Below are 19,947 nucleotides of genomic sequence, written 5' to 3'. Positions count from 1 at the left end.
TATAAGCTCATTCAGAGATCATAAATTATTGATGTACTGTCCTTTGGATAATTCTACTAATATACCCAAACTAGCTTATAACCTTGCAGAGGGGTATATTTTGTGCATGTATAATAATCCTGTAGTTTCTCTGCTAAAAACATCCACTGTAAAGATTTAATTCGTTTGCACGAAGATAGATGTTTGGTGCCATCTGAGATGCTACARGGGATCCTAACTGTTCTCCAGTTGCCACTCCAGATAGGCACAGATCTTCTGCAGGTCGTTTGCTGGAGTGTCTCCGTAGTCTAAGGAACCTACRGGGCTTAAAAGGCCCTGTTTATCTGTGTGCATCTGGATCAAGTCTCTCCAAGGTAATTCTCTAAAAGAACACCTGGACTCCAATTTATTGTCTTTACTGTTTGCCGTGTGTTAGAAGCCTTGGTCATCAGCCAAGTTATTTTCTCTGTAAGTATGGAACAAAGGAAAATAAAAAAAAAGTCCTTGGTTCAAGAACTTAYTGGATACGAGAACGCAGTTTACAAGCAAAGTCTGGGGTTCATTTAGGATTTCTCTGAAACGTAGTCGCTGCCGGTGCAGAGAAATTCAAAGTCAATCAGTGTTGTCTTAGTGCGTGTTCCGTCAGCAGAAATAAAGATCCTAGACACCAGTCAACTGTGCCATCGATTCTAGCAAAATCGAACTCACTCTCTCACTGCTGTGTTTATCTCAGTGAGACTAACAGGCTAAAGGAGCAATAAAGACTCGCTTTTGTCAGAAAATCAAGCAGAGAGCCACAGAACATAGCATGGGGAGGTGGGGGCAAAGGAGTATTTCACAGAACTGCCTTTTAAARGAATATCCAGTTATCTGACAACCAACTCGCTTATTTTACAGAAACAGAAATGCTGTTTTTTAAGACCTTCATGAAAACACAGTTTGCATGATTAGGAACACTTTAATTCAGCACTGAAATAAATCTAATTCTGGAGCAGATGCAGCAGCTGACTTACAGGATGCAGCACAAGCACGCAGTTTGGAAAGGGCTGCAAAGAGCTGATTAAAATCATACTAAAATGATATATGGTCACACAGCTATAGCGATGAAATGTTAATAATTAAAAAAGAAAATCTTACACAGCATTATAGACTTTTAAAAAAGCTAAATGACTGTAAGTGGCCACAGTGTTAAAGTGGTCTACAGACCACCAGAGTACCGATAGCTCACAGGAGCACAGGTACGACCATCACTCATTTCATTGCATAAGTTTTGCTAAAATTCGTCATTCATTTTTTAACTGCAGTGACCCAGTATATTTTTCAAGAACTTTACTCTCCCAGTTATGGCTCAGGGCAACATGAACGCAGACAGTCTCCCTGTTTAACCAGCTCACAGGTAAAAAAACACCCCGAGTGATTCTACTGCACTTTGCATTTGAAAAATGGATATAGTATTGAAAAAAAAAAAGTAAAATGGGAAAACCCTCATTTATGGATGGCCAGTGGCTTCTAAAGAAGCTGTCCCTATTTACCCTAGATCAGCTTCTCTTAGCACATCGTGTATGCCATGCAGCAGAAGGTAAGACAAGGCTTCTCGATTCTATTTAACGCTGGACAAAAAAAGAGACGTGGTGTGGTTTAATGAACTAACTGTCACCATAGAAACAAGGAACTCACAAGTGTAGCTGTGTAAATAATTGATATTTCATTTCAATGGCTAAACCAAAAAAAAAAAAAAAGAAAAAAAATCTATTCTATTTTGTAAATATTTTTTTCCTTGTTTTTGCCTGATGTGAAATATAGAGGGCTGGACAAACAGACAGGAAGTTTTATTTTTAGCTTTTTATTTTTATTTGCAACGTTTATTTTTAGCTCTGATTAATTTTAATTACTAACACTTCCGAGGGGAAATAATGTTCCATAGGGGAATGCCAATACATTTTTTCCCCCAAATTTGTTAATGATTATTATTTTTCGACCTGAAGTTGCATTTTTCAGTAAATAAACTGTTTGAATAAAAATACTTTTATTCAGTCCCACTCCCAGAAACTAACATTAGATGAGCCAATATCTTACCAAGTTGTGTGGACAAAATCCATTCCACCTTTTATTTTCTTTTAAATCATATTCGTCTGTTATTGAAGAAGAACTCCCCAGCAGTTCTGGGAATTACTAAAGTAGTATCTTTGACAGAGACAGGTAGAAATTATTTCAAGTATATTATGGAGTGGGAATAGTCTAGCTCATACACATGCTTAGTTGAATGTTGTCAGAGCTACAGGTATTAAAAACTAATATCTTTTGTTTTCTTTTCTACCTATCTCAGTGAAAGTCCGGTAAATATTGAGAAGATGACTGAACCTTTGCAAGGCTTGCAAAGGGAGGAGTCCTCACTCAAACTACTACAGCGCTGCTGATCCTGTTGGCAGAATGTGGTTTTGCTGCCCAAAGAGCTAACAGAAATTTTTGCTCCATTACTGCAATTCTTGCATCCCTACTCTGTCGTCTTAACTGACCCTCTTGAGGTTGGTGATCATCTCATCTAAGTTTTAAACATCTTAGAAATACCATGCATTTTTCAATTTGTTTTCCTGCCTTCCTCTAGAGTCAGTAGGGAGAAAAGGGCTATTCCAGAGAGCAATTTATCCCACGCGTGTYAGAAACTCATGCCAGTTTGAGAGGAATAGTCCTGAGCAAGGATCCACAGCCCCTTACCGGGTAATTAGTCTTACTTTAGACTAGATACTTGACTTTTTAGTAGCTAAAATCAAGTAAGACAAATCACATCCCTAGAGACAAAACAGTGGATAAAAAGAAGTACTAGTAGGATTGGGGGCTGGGACTCACAATATATCTGCTGCAGAAAATCCATACCAGAATATTTTTCTTGTGTGAATATTTCTCTTCTACGTGATGCATTTTTGGCCCGTCTCACTCCACCAATTTACTATGGTTTGGTACTATAATGTGGGTAGCATTTGGTACCGAAGCAAAAGAGGCAGTACACTGAGGATGGATTTTCTTGACCCTAGGATTCGTGAGATTGCCAAAGACTCTGGTGAAATGTGGCCCACAGATCCCCAGACTAACGGCAACCCAGCTAGATCTGTAAGCAAAACCTGTAGATCTGCACTAGCACAGCACTGCCCTGGAGCCAACTCTTCTGTTGCCAGGACCAGAGCTATGATCTCACTTCGGAGCTGCCGTGGACCCTTCCTGCTCAATTGGCACTAATATTTACTTCTCTGTATTTTGTCTAGAATACAACATGGACATGCTTTTAATCCCTGTTACTATCAATCCTTCACCTGCAAAATGATTRTTACTATACTATTTCTTTTCTCAGGCAGGCCATGACCTTGTAAGTATAGCTTGGCTGTAAAGGAATTAGAAAAAAGGGCTTATGATCACAAYTGGAGATGTTCGAGACTTTTCTGAGAGATAAGAGCAAACAGGTCGCTCGCCGGCGGTTCACCCAGTAGAGGTTTGCCCAGCCTTCAGCAGAGGCTGTCACGAAACTTTTCTGTAGATCATTCCAAAGCAATTTATCTGTGACACAAAACCCTTTCTTTCCCCAATAAAAGCTGTTCCCACTACAAAGCTGATCCCACTACCAGACCTTCTACTTCTCTGTTGTGACTGAATTTATAGTAGGTTTGCAGCATCTCTTTTAGCTCCTGTTGCTGTACTGGAGAACATATTTTTTTGTTTTGTTTCGTTTCGTTTTCCCTACTATTTTCTAGCACCTATAGCTTAGTTAAGGCCTGAATTGTGAATGTTTTGTTCATTCCAGTACGACTGCACTGTTATCAGTAGGACTCTTACCCATTGCKTCAGCCATCCGTGAGGTCAACTTCCACATCTGACCTACATTTAAACTGCCTCTGCGTTCAGATGGATACCTCTACGATAAAGATGTCTGAAATGAGYACGAATCCTCACTCTGGTTTTCTGTGGTCCCTCAATTCTAGCTTGAAATTCTTACCTGTTTTCTACCATTGCTAAGTTTAAGTTAGCAGAAGACAATGTTGTGTAGACAAATCCAGCAGCACAAAAAAGCATCTTTGACCTAAGGCAGACATACTCAGTCAGACCAGAGTCATCTAGATCAGTATCAAATAGGATTCAAGCAGAGAAGATTTAGGTATAGAGATATATTTATTCTCTGAGCCTTACCAGCTCCTAGTGATTAAATAGCTTTTAAAAAATGAGTGTGAGAAGAATGATCRTAGTCCTATTGTTCCCATGTACAGCTGCATCAACATGCAAGGCACGAGCATGCRTACACAGGCATATACTGAAATAAATTCTTCCCAATGCTGCCAAGAGAAATAAGGACAGATAACTAACAGGCTGTGGAATAACAGGGGGCTGATGAGGGACTCAATAAAAATCTAAAATGAAGAAGCTGTGCTCCATCATCGTAGGAAGAAGAAAACACTTTTCAAAGTGCTCAAGGAATTACTGACTTCAAAAACTGCTCGCCCAAGTGCAAGTAGCTCTACTGCAGTTAAATAGATGGATGACATACTACATCCAGAATTTGACAGCTACGTTTAAAAATATCCTACGGTAAGAATCATGGCCCAGATTCTCTCAGGTAATTTAGACCTCTAGCATAGTAGAGGTCTAGTAGTCAGTATTATACAGACAAAAGCTAACAGATACATCTGAAAAAAGGTAGACATGGACAATGTAAATATCTATAGTTGAGGTAGTATCTCACTTCCACATACATGCACAGAGGGAAAATAAGCACTTTAAGGGCACAATTCCTCTAACCTATTTTGAGTGTGAGAAGAATTATGCCCCAGACTCCACTTATTAGATATCTAGACCTACAGAAGGAACACGCTGAATTGCTCAGTTGTAGTAGATACATTTGTAGATTGAAGACAGCTGACACCAAGAAGAGATTCCAGCAGGAAATCAGTGCAGATCTCCATTAGAATAGGAACAAAAACTGAAAAAAATAGACACTGTTGCAAGAAATGACCTGGTCCCCCTGTCTTGCTAAGAGCTGATCTTGAAGTAATTATTCCCTTCCTTCTTTCTCTTCTATCTTTAACTTTCATCATTTCCTTTTGTGACTTTAGTTCCCTCTCCAGAGCAAAAGGGTCAGATTCTGGATCCTACAGAGATTTCATTTTCTTCAAATTCTCTTTACCATCCAGTCTTTGTAGGCGATGGTTGGGAGGGGATGGAGACACAGAGTCAACATATGCCCCTTATTTCTTTTCTTATAAATACTCCTGAAGAGGGTTAAAGCATTTAAGAGAAAGAAGCCATGATGAAGCTCATATAAAACAAACAGAAAATCTCAAGGCAATCATTGTTTCTGAGGCATTAGAGACATTGCACAGCAGCAGAGGAATAAAAAACTGCTGTGAAGAATAAGACAGTAATGAACGTAACATCTAGAAATGAGAGCCGGCATGGGGTGAAGGAGAAAACATCGGAGCTCTAGCACTTCAGTGGGCTGTCTGCTTTCCATAATACAGTGCTAGCCTTGCTCTTCAAGACCTGTAGTTACAGCTGCAGCATCAACATTGTGCTTGTGTTGGACCTCACCCAGAGGAGCTCCAGGGAGCCATTTAGTTGATGTTTGTGTTCACAGATGCTGAGCACAGCAAGGGCAGAGAGCAAAGGGAGGACAGCTGAGYTAATGCACAAGATGGGAACCCATAAGTTGTCCCTCCACTTTTAATTTCAATTGTTTTCTGTACAGTTCTTTCAGCTGGAAGAAATATCAATGCAGAAGACCAGGTCTCTAAACAGGACCAGAGAACCTMCTACTACTTTTGTTACTTTTTGTGTCATACGGATACCTTGGAGTATTGTAGAAAAACAAATCACAAAGGCTGATCTTGTCCTAGACTCAAGTTTCATACATTTGACTTGGTGTGACCTGAAACAAAAGAAAGTGTAGTTGCCTTAGCTACAGAAGTTACTGCAGTTAAGCTGATGTGCAAGAATTTTTTAAGTCACAGTTACTTGCACATGTGCTTTAGCCTCTGTATATTCCCTAACACTTCATCCCATTTTGTGTCCTACAGCCCCTCTGAGGAGAAATAAATCCTCAGTGAATTTACATATGAAATTATCTATGGAATTTTGCACAGAGAGGTAGTCAAAAGGAGGAAGAGGTAGTGTTATGTTCCTTCTCGCTCTTGTATAAACAGGAGTTTACTTACCGGCTACGAGGCAGGTCTTCCTTCTCCCAGCTGTGTCCGACCAGCAGGGGAGTTATTTCCTGCATTATACTTTCTTGGAAAGGAAATAAACTAAGAGCATATTTCTCCAGTACCTGTCATCTTTAATAGGTCTTACTGTTTCAGATGAACAACAAAAAAATCCAAAATATTGACAATTTTCACTTCTCACAAGTGAAAAGTAGCTTTTCTGAAGCAAGTGGAAACTGAGAGGGATCAGCACATCGTAAATATGACCACCTTAACCTATGGGCAGTTACCAGCTCTTCTGAGAGTTTCAGAAACCAACTTCTCCAAATAGTGCTTGATAATCGAATTTAAGGGTCAGATTCATCCATGGAGAATAGAACTCCATTCCAATAACAGGAGAAACTATGGGGAAGAAACTGTTTTTTTCTCCTTCTCTCCTTGCTTATGGCACTTTTGGGCAGAGAAAGAATCAGGAAGCACTTTTGCAATAGAAAACCCCCAGACCTCAAACACACAGGAGCWTCCCTGATGCTGAAATGAACTGCCTGAAGTACGTGTTTTCCAGCCCAAAAAGGGGGACAGATGCCTCTCCTTTTCTATCACACACCTACTGCATTTTTTCTGCAGTTCTCTGAAGTTTTACCAATTAAAGTCATAGTACAAGCAGTTTGGACAAGATTCAGAAAATGGACCTTGATTTCCAATTAATTTCTTTGTCATTCTTTGCCCTTCTCTTGGCCACCTGCAGCTCCTGATGCAGTCAGTGGAAAATGAGACARGATATTAAACTATTAATTTTTACTTTGCTTGCTGCCTCAGTTTCTTATCTCAGCAATAGCACAGCTATTGCTTATCAWGATTACAGCCACCACAATGCTAAATCCTTCAAAGGTCTTCAGATCACGTGAGACAGTGGTAAAAATTATTGCTGAGATGGTGAAAGGGATAGAGCAATTGCTATTACAGAACAGAAAAATGATGCACTTAGTCTTAATGTCCAGTCCTTGACATCTACTGCCAGCTGGACCAGAAGAAGGCTTAAACCCTATCAAGACCTTCCCAGGCACATTTTCATTTTTTTGATTAGTCTTACTGATGCACCTTAGTGTAGTACCTCGTGTAAGGAAGCCAACTCCTGACCTTAGATAACCACCAAGTCTTGTACATGCCCATGGATGGATTCATTGTCCTTATAATGTCTCTCTAAGTTAATTGCAATATTACATTTAAAATAAGCTTTTGCATTAATGTTAGTTGAATACCATGTTCGCATAACAGAATAAGTTTAGAAAACAGCAGTTCAATGTGCACATGTTAACCCAGACCGACACTCACCAGGAGAAGAGTCATTGAGAGGGTTCAGGGCAGCTGCCCTTCGTATCTTCTCCAGACAAGTCTCTTGCTCCTTTTTAATGATGCAGTTGGAGTGTGTTGCTGTGACCTGATGAAGAAAGAACAATTGCAAATTTAAAATAGCTGGGGAGTTTGTGAGGAAATATTTGAGGTCCTGAAAGAAAGAAAGAAAAAAAAGAAGAAAAAAAAAAAAAGCAGTAAAACATCCTGTGGAATTACAATGCTCATAAGGTTTTTTATATTGCTCTACTTGTAAAAGTGTAATTTCTAGTATGTTTGTTTTCTCTTATTATAGCTCTTCCTTGTATACAGCTGAAAGGAAAGATCTCTAAATAAGAAAATCATTCAAAGGGGAATCAGRAATAAATTGAGACTCAGTTTGAACTTCCACCAGTTTCTAATGAATCTTAGGCATTACTTTAACCTCACTCAGGACTCAAGGCTAAATTCAAAGCTCTTTCTCTCAGTCTTTTACCCTGTCCACTCCTTAATGGTTCCTTCTTGCTTTCCTCCCAGTGAATACAAGGAAGCTTTCTTGCCAAAAGAGAATGCAATGCCAATTAAACTAAGATGACTTGATCCAAACCTCTTTCTTTTTTATCTTTACAGCTTTCAGCTGGTCCACTATAAGAAAAAAAGTAAAGAAAAAGAAAAGTTAAAAAAAAAATGTGTGTGTAAGAGGAATGTTGTGGCCAACAGAACGCAAGCAATCTCAAAGAAACAAGATAAGAATGGGACCTGTTCCCAGAAATCAATACAAGGTTTTATTACTGCTGCAGTGAATGTCTAGAGGATATAAGTTTAAGGGAAATCCAGTCTCAGATTTCACTAGATCAATTTAAAGTGACAATGCAAAGATTCAAATCCTACTCTGTGGAAAACACCAAGAAAATCAATGCACTTGTTGAAGTGGGATAGGTCATCCTTACTCACCGCAAGTGATCTTCCCATGTGGCACATTTCCCATACTCAGTAAAGAGTGAAGATCTCTCTTGTTGAGGATCATCACTCTTGAGGATGGTGAACTACAGCGGTAGGAGAGTACCTGCCAAGTGGCCTTTCCTTTGCCTCACTTGTTAAGTGTGAGCAAACAAATAGAATAAGCAATAACTTAACTCAATCTACTAATATGTTAGGTTATTTYGGGAGCTTCATCCACATAGGTCAACTTTACTTCCCAGGAAGAGTGACAGTCTCTAGCAGATGATTGGGGGAATAGTTTGGGTCGCTAATGCACTGACCTGCCACGAGACACAGATCCCAAGGCACACATCATCCTGCTTTGGTGATGCTTGTGTTGTACATGCCAGGAGGGATGGAGACATTTGCACATGTTTGACRTTATGACAGCTATGAGCTGCCGTCTCTAATTGTATTTCAAAGACAGAGAGATGAATTCTGAATGAGCAGGTCCAGGAAAACTTCACTCTCCATCTACAGGAACCAATAATGTTCCACAGTTTCATCTCAAAGATCCAGAGCCATTTTCAAATGCTGCCCTTCCCAGGAATAAATTTCAGTCATTTTCTCGGTGGGATACATCAGGCATAACCATATTAGGTTTGTTTGTCTTCAAAACAAACCATGTTCTGCACAAAGGGCTCTCAAGGGCTTGGAAAATATATGTTGTCACAAATCTCTGGGATCTCCTAAGAACATAAAGGCTTTTACTACATCATCCCCTAAATCTCACAGAAGACTGGGAAAATTGTGTTGGCCAACATTCAAATTCTGACAATCTCTTAAAAAAAAAAAAAAAAAAAAAAAAAAAAAAAAAAAAAAAAAAAAAAAAAAAAAAAAAAAAAAAAAAAAAAAAGGAGAGAGAGAGAGAAATAGCAAATAAATAAGGCTTCTGCTGCAAATACTGGCTTACGCTTCACAGTTGTCCAGGCCGAAAAGAGGTGGTCTCTGGGCACTGTCTGCTTACGAACATAGCAGTTTCTATTTTTTTTCCAGCATGTGTAGATTACGAAAGTTGTCCTTTTATATTTGCCATGTCTAAGTAGGCAGGTTAAAAAYAAACAAGATGAAATATTATGCTTATTATTTACTTGTGACACTTTTTGAAACTTGTTATTGTGGGTGTTAGATGCTTATAGGACTTTTATGGATATARAGTCCATCAAAGGATGTTCCCCTTTCCCAAGGATATTTCACACCCAGGACTTGCCTGACTATGAAAAGAGTCCAAGCTCAGATTTCATGAGGATATGAGGYAAGGACAGACAGGAAACAGTAGCCTCAGCAATGGAGGAATGACTAGGAGCTACCTGCCTTCTTCAACGTCTTATCTGAGAAAACCACAGCCAGGTTTGGATTGTTTAGAGAAAAAARGAGTTCTCTGTTGAATGCAGAGCTGTATTAAAGTTGCCATGCTTTCCTAAAAGGATCCATGYTTCAAATATTTCTCCACTTGCTAGGGACTAAGCACAGAGCTTGTGCCTTTAACTGAGCACAGTTCCAATGCAAGTGTAAGCATGAGCTTTCACGGCCTCTTGATTTTGTTTCTTTTGCCTCAAGGACATTTGCAATTTCCTGAATTCAGTAGAGACTGAATTCAGTAGAGTCTGGTTTCAGTTTTCCAGAAGATATCAGTGATACGTGCAGTTAAAGAATACTTTGACATATACCAGAAAAATCAAGAAATAAGGTGAAAATTGCATGAAATTCACATATTTTTGGTTATTATTACTCCCAAAGGAGTGAAGGAGCTTGACTCACAACAATTTTGAAAAGCTAACATTTATATAGATAACACAAAATCAATAAAAAGAGAGTCAGTCCTAAGGCACAGGAGCCCTGCACTTAAAAACACTGAAGAATAAAATTCTGACAAACATATTCAGATGAATGATTTAAAATGATAAATGCAATCAATGTTTTTTTTCAGCCGTGAGAGTATAAGAAAAGAGAAAAGTAGCTAGTAAAGGCATTCTAAATGCACAACGGATTGACAGCTTTTCTTTTTCTTCATTTATTTTTATTAAGGTGGCTATTTTAGAAATAAACTGACKTGCTGTGCATAGCTTATAGTAGCTAACTCTTTGTGGTTCCCTTGGCATTACAGCAATAGTAGGTTTACAACCTAAGTATACTCTCTCACGCATAGTCTCAAGGTGCTGCTTTACTGTGAACTGCTCCATTAAGAAAGCCGTTGCTAGTCCATAAACCCGAGCAGAGCACCAGGTTAATGCACCTGTGCTGCTTCCAGACCTGACCTGGCTAGACATGTAAATTGGATTAACAAATTTAAGAGTCACTAGTTCAAGCAAGATGTTGCTCAGAGCTACAGATGTTCCAGGGAAGAAATCAGATGGGGAGCACATTCCCCTGTCAGGATGTCCTGGACATTGCATGATATCTGTAGTGGCAAAAGGCACCTAAATTTCAGCACTTGAGTCATTTCTTCAGTCACATTAAGTGGACACAGATCCCTTCAGGGTAAAAACAGGGTATTCTTTATAAATGAGAACGTTACCCCTGTGTCACAGTCRCAGAGACTTGAGCATAGGAAGAGATGGTTGGGTGGCTGGAAGGATTTGRAAGATTCTTTGACACATCAAAGCTGTGAACTGAAACAAGTCTCGGTGTTAGCCAAACAAATTTGGGTCATCCTGTAGGCCAACAGTAAAAAAAACRCAAATCCCCCAAAACCCAGACAGGAAACCTAAGCCTTTTTTGACTACATATAGTCATTAAAAATATATATTGTTCTTTTCATTTTACTCTCTCTAAGAAAATTCAGAATTGATTATAAACATATTTGACTCCATGAGTTAACTCAGTGAAACTGCAGAAATGAGAAAAGTTACCAATACTCTTGAGAAACTCCAGGATCAGGCTATTTTGTTTAGAAGAAAGAGCCCAGATGTGATAGCAAATAGTGCAATCCTTTGGCATTTTCATTTCTACAAAGACCTGATCAAATATAGCATTTCAATAACATTAGTTATTCTTTCATCTTTCATGTTTCCATATTCTACCTGAAATGGCCTTATTCAGAGTTCTGCAAAATGAATATTTCCATTCCATTCAGGATGTGTCTGTTCAGGCACCATGTTAATAAAGAAAAGCACAAAGAAATACAGACAGGGGAAAATCAAACAAAAACCCTTTACTAAGTCCTTCATGGACCATCTTCTGCATTGATATAAGATACAAAGTTAAACAGATTTTGATAGATCTGTTGTCTCTGATGTGTCTCTAAGTGTTGTCCCTAAAGTAATGTGAGAGAAGAGTTTAATCCACTAGATTTATCAGATCACCCACTTTGTACTGAACTACACTTGTTACTAATTCCATTATGACTATCAGTTTTAAAAAGGTAGCACAAAAAAAAAATATATATATATATATATATATATATACATACCCACTATGTGGGGATTACAGAAAGCCTACTTTGCAATGGGAACAATATTACTGGATTTTATCCCTATTCCTACCAACAGTGATTCAACAGGTCAAATCAGGGCCAAGGCTTGCAAATCATCATGTTAAAAATATAGGTGCTTGGGAAGGAGCTCTGATTATCTGGATTTTTTCAGAATCGATTTACATCATTACTGGGCCACACAGCCCTGGCTTKCCATTACATAAGTTGTTGTCTCCAGGAAGGTCTTACACTGTTACTTGATTGCGTTTTTGTATGCCTGTCTAAATGGCACCCAAACTACTGTAATTTCAAAGCACTTCAGATTAAATGAAAGGGTAAAGCGATTAGAAACGTATTCAAGCCAAGGCACAATTGTACAGTCTGTAGTATAGTTTTGACATTATGCTTTAAGCAAATTCAACACAAAAAGATAGAGCGAGCTGCCAAAATAGGGCACTGATGCTTTTCAAGCTGGCTTACATAAATTTAAGATATGGTTACGGTCTAATACTGAATGGCTCCCTGAGAGATGCATGTCTCACAGCTGATTAGAAAATAGCTGCAGCACAATCAGCAATTCCCTTCACTTGATGGATACCTTCTGAAGTGGCAGATCGGGACAAAAGATGTGTTGTACAACATGGGACACGAGCCATTTCTGAGTTTGCCTTAACCGGCTTTTCAGCCAGCAGTAAAACCTCTCTCTGGGCATGATGAGGCATTCTCCATACAGTTTCTGACTTCTGCAGGAGCTGACATCTTGAGTTAAACCAACATGTTCCTTTTTCCTGTCTCTAAYAGCAGGCAATCCCAAATGACGTCCCGTGAAGCCTTTTACTGGAGGGGAAGAACCACTCACTGGAAAAGTTTTTAGAAATCCTGTTAGACCCAATGTACTTGAGGTAAATTTTCAAAGTTCAATAGCCAGTTCTGCTTGCAACTATATTATGTAAAATTAATTTCTCCTGTTGTTCCTCAGACTTTCTTCTCCAAAGATTCAACTTCTAAAAGTTCAGTTCCCAATAACACATGCTTGATATCTTCCTCCCTCRTTCCTTGGAGGTCAGCCCAGGCTTGGAAAGCTGACAGTCACCTGCCAACATTGTAATTCCCATTGATTTTCAAAACTAATCAATAACAATGGGATTTAATCGGGGTCTAGCCCTTTATAAATCTGACTGAACCTTCATAGGAAGATTCTCACCTCTTCTTGAGCAAGCATGAGTGGAACGAGCTAACTGCAGGCTATCAGAGGTACAAGCCTTGTGCAGACCACCACAAATTGTTCCCAAGACATTCTCCAAGTTTTGGTACAGGCCATGGCAGAGCAGTACTAGAACATGGCTCATATTCTAGGTAGAGCCATCAGCCACAGAGCAATCCCATATAGATACAAACTTTATCCAAACCTCCTTAAGAGTCTGTCTTAACAAGCATAAACACATTTAATGGGAGTTGCATGAAAATAAAGTATACGTAAATTAGTGAAATTTGTATTTGGCAGGGGAAATAAATAATGAGTTTTCTTTCTCTGGGTTCTGTGGTTACACTACTTCAGCCCCACATAGCCGTGTTTTATGCAGATTCAGCAGAAGAATTCAGCAGAAGAGTTCAGATGGATCAATACATGGAAATGACTGGAGTGAAAGTTGGAGGGTTGGCTTTACGTTTGTTAATGCATTGTGTCCTGCTGAGAAATGAGAACATTTAAAGAAATCTGGGATAAAGTGTTCAGAGTCAGATGGACATCTGCAAGTGTGGAATAGAAAGAGATGACCTCTTTAATCTCTGACCCTTCTAGGACACACTGCTCACCTGACCTGGGGAWCATTACAATAGAGTAACCAGATAGGTAACAATATTATTGTTTGTCCAGCTCCCAGATTTGCTGTGCTAAATCAGTCCCTCATCCTGGCAGGAAGGCTGGTCTCTTTTGGAGCCTAAAGGCTCCTAGCTGAACTCTGAATGAGGAGGTTTTTTTTGCTTCCAGCTGGTCCATTAGAAGGATTCTGGCCAACGTCCTGCCACATACTTAGAGATKCCCTTTCTGAGAGAATAGCAACAGACAGAAGGGCTTGTTCCTTCTCCTGTTCCCTTCAGAGGATTCTTGGGAGAAGCATACCTTTTACATCACTCTTCAGACAGTACTGGTAAAACAGAAATATTTCCTATTAAAAATAGCCTTTGACGGCTGCATTTGGTGACAGAGCAATCCAAAACTAGGAGGGCATAAAAATATACTAAAGTTATGCTAACTTTTTTCTTTGTTGTCCCAATTTTGTGTTTAGAGCTCCAGGCTCTCATACACYTCTGCCTTCATCTGGTGAGCACAAGTTCACGATAATCCCAAACTACTGTCTAGCTACCTATATGACATTTACTTTTTAGACAGAATCATATAATCACAGGATAATTCAGGTTGGAAGGGACCTCAGGGGGTCTCTACTCCAACCTACTGCTCAAAGCAGGGTCAGCAATGGGGTCAGAATGGATTGCTCAGGGCACTGAAAGCCTCCAAGGATGAAGACTGTCCAATTGCTCTGGGTAGCTTGCTTCAGTGTTTAACTGTCCCCATGGGAAAAGAGTTTCTTCYTATATCCAGTCTGATCCTCTCTTATTTCAGCCTATATCCATAGTCTCTTATCCTCCTGCAATGCACTTTGAAGAGCCTGGCTCCATCTTCTTGATGACCTTCTCGTATCTTTTGGAATGCTGCTGTTAGGTCCCTCCAAAAGCCTTTCCCTCTTCAAGCTAAACAAGCCCAGTTTCCTTAGCCTGTCCTCATAAGCTGTCTTAGTGACTTTCCACCGAACTTGTTTCGGCTGATTATCATCTTTTTTGTAGTGAGAGATYTAAGCCTGGATGTAAAAGATGTAGTCTAGTAAGTGCTGAGTGGAGGGGAATAATCCCTTACGCTGATATACTAGCTATTGTCTTGTTAATACAGCCCAGGACATTACTGGTCTTCCTCTGACTTCCTCAGGATCTACACAGCTTCCTATTCCGTAACGTGTCCCAGAATCAAGGCAACCAAGTAGCTGAAGGGATTATCACAGTGAGGAACTCTTGATGAGTTTCACTTGGCTAAGGCAGAGGGAATCTCTGCTAGTGTAAGGCTTTCACTGTGGGGACATTGGGAAACAGAGAGGCTTTTAGGAGTTCTTCATTTGTCATGCTGCCGGATGTCACATTCATTTGAAAGGCAAGTTATTGTTATTACTCATTATTATTTGCCCATTTATACTTCATTACATTTAAACAAAAGCCCGAGGAGAAAAGATCTTAGACAGGAAATTTGTTTTGTACAGGCTCCCAGCAAGTTCAATAGAAGGCTCATCTGAGTCACACTTGGAAAAGAGATGCATGATGAACAGCTACAGGAGGCTGCAGAAACCTTCTCCACATGTGCACTTATACCCTACCCRAAGGAGAAAGCTTTAATTAATCCACTAATTAAATTAAAACTATTTGCCCTCGACTATCAYGCACATTCCTTCCTTTTACTGCTCCCTACAAACAGTTCCAACAAGTGCATCTTGCTGTAGCTCTCACTAATATTCCCCAAAGGGGCTTTGAGAGCGGGGAGAACACTGAAGAACAGAGGCAAAAAGCTCATTACAACAGTGGTAATGTGAAGTACTCGAGCTCATTCTCAAATTCACTCCTTCTTTCATCACTAAGAGCTGCTGATTCAGATATTGTGCCAAAGTGTGTGTGTCGGGGGTGAATAAAAGAACAAAGAAAAAACTCAAATCCCACGGGGAATCAAACCTTTACACAAAAGCTTGCACCTAGACTAGTTTTCTCGGTAAGCCCTTCTCCTGCGTTCCTTTCTCTGGAGGGTTTCTCTGCTGTTCCACCGCACTCAAGGGGGGGAGTAAAGTACCTATTCARGAAGGAAATGAAAGAGCAGAGTGAATGGTGTGTCAGAGCACCAATACAGTGAAATGAGCCAGCGTGGAGCTGAGCAGAGGGTATTAGAAAGGAAGAGAAACAGTATAGGAAAACCTCCTAATGAYGAACAGCAGGACCATACGCAGGAAAAGCAACATCACTAGCAACACTTTACCATTTCTCAGGGAAAGAGAAGAGTCAGCTTAAGAGGYTTTTGCGGACAAATAAGGAAGAAACATGAAGATGGGGTTTTGGTTGCTCTTGGGCTGTAAGCACTTCCATGAAGGAAGGCACAGTAGCGGCTGCAGAAGACTGCTTGCCGAGTTGTGGGCCATGAGCTGCCTTGTTCCTTTGCAGTCCCAAGTTATGACTGTGAAGAATATGATATAATTATGCTTTCCTATGCTGCTGCTACTTTCACACCCATTTAGCATTGATGAGGTTCAAAGATAGTTACTAGYAATCCAGAATGTTGCACTGATCAGTTGAGGGGCAGAGGTGTCACTCAGGAATAATGAAAGTTTTTACTCTGTTTACAAGCGTCAGTAATGAAATATTATACTGTTTTAGAATTAAAGTTTTCAAGGGTAATGAAATTTGCTCCTTGAAAAAAATATATTTAGATATATGAATATATCCCTGTTGGATCAGGATGAAAAAAATATTGAAACCAAGTTTTTTACATGACAGAAAATTCCAAATTTTGCCGGTATAAAGTTATCAACCACTACAAGCCCTCAGTCTGGATTTATATCACAGGGAATGCAATTACAGAGATGAATCAGATGACATAATATAACAAGAATACTACTGCCATGATTGCCTAAATGATCACTACCTTATCTCCATATTTACAACTGCTTCATTGCTATGCTAATGAGAAGCATCAGAAGATCACAGCCAGTGAATGGTTTGGGCATTCGACACTGATGAATATTTCCGGCCAAAGTTACCTGGATGAAAAACTTGGTATGGAAACAGACTTGCAACAACAGTGCTTGATTCTTGCTAGTGACTAAAATGAGATCCCAGGGTGACTTGTGCAGTTGTAGGCTTTGTACTACAGCTGCTGCAAACTTTATGAGGTGAATCTCATACCTACTTTTCTTGTTGGAAGCTGTTATTTATATGTTGCTTTTCTGCCTTCAACATCTCAGATTTTCATTGGCCATTTGAAGTATTAGTATCTCAACAAGCACTGGATTTAATCATGCCTGACCACCACGAGGTCTTYGACAGATACGTTTAAATTTAATTCTCAGAAAACATAATCTCTTGTGATGTGCCATTATATCATGACGGAGACTTACTAACTTCTGGGTAGGCAAACCATTGCCAAGGGCAGGACTAGCTCCACCAGCACAGTTCCCTGCACTGACGCAGCAGCCAGTAGTCAGTATGTTTGTGATGCAAGGTAATTTAGCCACACGCAAAATTTCTGTCTTGAGCATTTGTAAGCTTAAAAATGATACACGTTTAAAGATRTCCTAGACATCACTGAAAGTAAGCAGTCACATTACCTGTTGTGTAGTATTTACCTTGTTTAAGTAAAGGACCTGGCTCTTCATATATTGATAAATAATGCTTTGCGCTGAGAAGGGTGCATTTGTGTTTAATCCCATTAGCTATATTTTCAGAACCTGAGAACAAGAGCTCATGCCTTGTGACCCAAATGCAACTCGAGKGAGCCCCAATCAAACACATGGTAACAGTGTGATATTGGACCTCAATTCCTGGTTCCTGATATTACAACAGAACAGTAAAAAACACGGCTTTCACATATCCCACTAAACAGAAGCATATGCCCAGACTCACTATCTGTTGTGGCTTATGTACGAGCCACAATAAAAACACAGTAGGCAGACAGCAATAATGGGGATTTTCAAAGGCGCTTAAGTGATACAAGAACACAATCCCACCAGCGTGTAGTTGGTTCTGTATTCTCCACAAAGAAAAAAGAAATCCACCCAATTCCTTTCTTTAATCACAGGAACTGAACTCCAAACATCTTAGACGAGGTTGTGTGATTCATAGCGGCATTTTATTTGTATATACTAAAAAAAACAAAACAAAAAACAAACAAACAAAAAAAAAAACCCCGACCCATCAATCTAATCAATCTAAATTCTTTTCTGAGGAGCTGGGAGCAACAACACTATGTAAAGGGAGCAGAAAGATGGACTAGCAATGGGGGATGAAATGTCCTGGCCAGTCCCACACCACACACTGGGCAGCGTACACTGTATGCTACACAATAGCACTGGAACAGCTATAACCTTCTAACCCTCAATAAATCCTGTCCTCTAGACACCAGCCCTAAAACCTCCTGTTTTATTCTTTTTTTCTARCATGCTGTGTTATGCCCTACTTGTGAGATGTTCTTATAAAATGTTACCTGCCACTCCCCCATATTACATGAGCAGTTCCCCAAGCAGGCTTCAAATAGTTCTGATATAAGATGAGTAACAAAACAAAGTATGAAGTTACTAAAAAAAAAAAAAAAAAAAAAAAAAAACCTCGAAGTGCCAGGTTGCATACCCTCCTCTCAGTTTCCTATTTTGCTCTTTTATCATTACAGGATATGATTTACTTCAAGGAGGGACAATATGCAGGGACAGAGATGGTTGTCTTCTAAGAGCAGATCTCCCCTTCAAAGGGTGACTTTATTCCAAAAAAAAAAAAAATCTACAGGACTTGGATCCTTTCCAGACTCTGACAACTAAGCCACAGGTCTCGCTTGCGGAATCCTGTCTTGACCCAGATTCTGCTTCAGCATTTTCTGCTCTTCCACAGTAAAGAAATTTGCTCAGATAGCTGAAGCAAGACCTTACCAGATAAGGACAGAATCTGGAGGCATTTTGTTTCCCCCATGGTACATCTCATGCTGTGTTCAGCCCCAATGAAATGCAGCAGACATCTAAAGTGTTAAGCTAGCCACTCTGGCTGGCAGGTACAAGGACATTTTTAATGCAGAACACGGTGGCACAGGAGCTCTCTCCAAGGGTAACAGATGCTTCAGCTGTCCCGTTTGCAGCTGACTGCAATGCACAGACATTTAGGACTCAGAATCTTTTGCATATGTAAGCAAGATACAAATTTTCAGTGTCAAAAAAAAAAAAAAAATTAAAGCCCAAGTGTGCACAGTTACTACTATGCACTAAAGAAGATAYGTTGGTCAATTTTTTTTAATCCTCTCTTCCCAAACACTGTTTGCTAAATCAATGGAARCTTCAGTAAATTGGCATCCCAGAGAAAGAGGGGAGGATTCTGCTGGAATATTTATGTATGCCACCTTTAATAGTGTTCTTATATATTGAGCAAGAGAGCCTACCTTTATATTTCTGGGCTTGAAAATGCTGATTTTCTCAGTGACTCTGACTGCATCATAGCCTCACTGATACTGGTTGCTGAARTATTCAGCCTTCTAGATCTCCACAGTCCTGATGTACTAGGCACATCCCAACGGTGCTAGGCAAATCTCACATATTAAGTTAACATTACTAGCTGGTGTAAGAGCCTCGCRATACCTGCAGATGACCACAGGCGAGAGAGCTTGGTTTGCCTGCCTGCCAGGAGTTCGTGGCTATCACTTTTCCTTGCTGGTTGCTCTTAGTAACGGAAGCATCTCAGAGGAGGGTGATGCTCAGGTTCAGATGGATATCGTAGTGTGAAAGCCTGTCCAGAACTTGTAGTGACTAGCATTTCTCAGATGTTAACCTTATTACCTTCATTTCCAACTCCTTAATCTTATCTTCTCCTCCCAAAAAGTTCATTTCTCCTCTGCTAATGTATTGCCAGTCATAGAGAGAAATCTCAGTCCCATGGTGTATCCTATTTTCAGTTCTCATTGACTCCAGCCCCTTAATGCYACTCCTATATCCTTACAGGTGCAGTGGTACAAAGCTTTTTTTCCAAGGGTAAATGTTCTAGAGACACACATAAACCCAGTTATTTCTGAACTGCAATGTGGTTTGTATGGAAAAGAGATGTACCTCTGAAGCCCTTGAAGTGGTAGCATTAAATTGCTCAGCATCCAAGGGCCTCCAGTCGTAAGTCATGCTATGTGGTAGGAGCTGACCTCCATCATGACCTGCCCCTTTAATATTCCCCTCGTCCACAACAAGCTATTTTGGCTTGTGTTATCAGGGAGAGAGGAAAAATCCA

The 19,947-nt window shown here is 39.8% G+C and overlaps 1 protein-coding gene across 4 annotated transcripts in view; it reads right to left on the bottom strand.

Annotated features, from left to right (window-relative positions):
- The window catches only part of ADCYAP1R1 (ADCYAP receptor type I), a 130,678-nt gene that overhangs the window by 68,346 nt on the left and 42,385 nt on the right, over positions 1–19,947 (bottom strand). For 3 of the 4 annotated variants that reach the window (XM_085316499.1, XM_085316497.1, XM_085316498.1), the window contains one exon: positions 7,497–7,602. In XM_085316499.1, the coding sequence (XP_085172625.1) occupies positions 7,497–7,602 (106 nt within the window). Of the gene's footprint in view, positions 1–7,496; positions 7,603–9,387; positions 9,417–19,947 lie in introns of those variants that run through there. The other variant, XM_085316500.1, reaches the window with a different exon arrangement.

The sequence above is a fragment of the Rhea americana genome, unplaced genomic scaffold (assembly GCF_003343005.1).
Source record: "Rhea americana isolate MKP2758 unplaced genomic scaffold, rheAme1 scaffold_47, whole genome shotgun sequence".
In the NCBI taxonomy this organism is placed as follows: Eukaryota; Metazoa; Chordata; class Aves; order Rheiformes; family Rheidae; genus Rhea; species Rhea americana.
The sequence above is the reverse complement of the archived record's forward strand: the minus strand, read 5'-3'. Positions and strand labels throughout refer to the sequence as shown.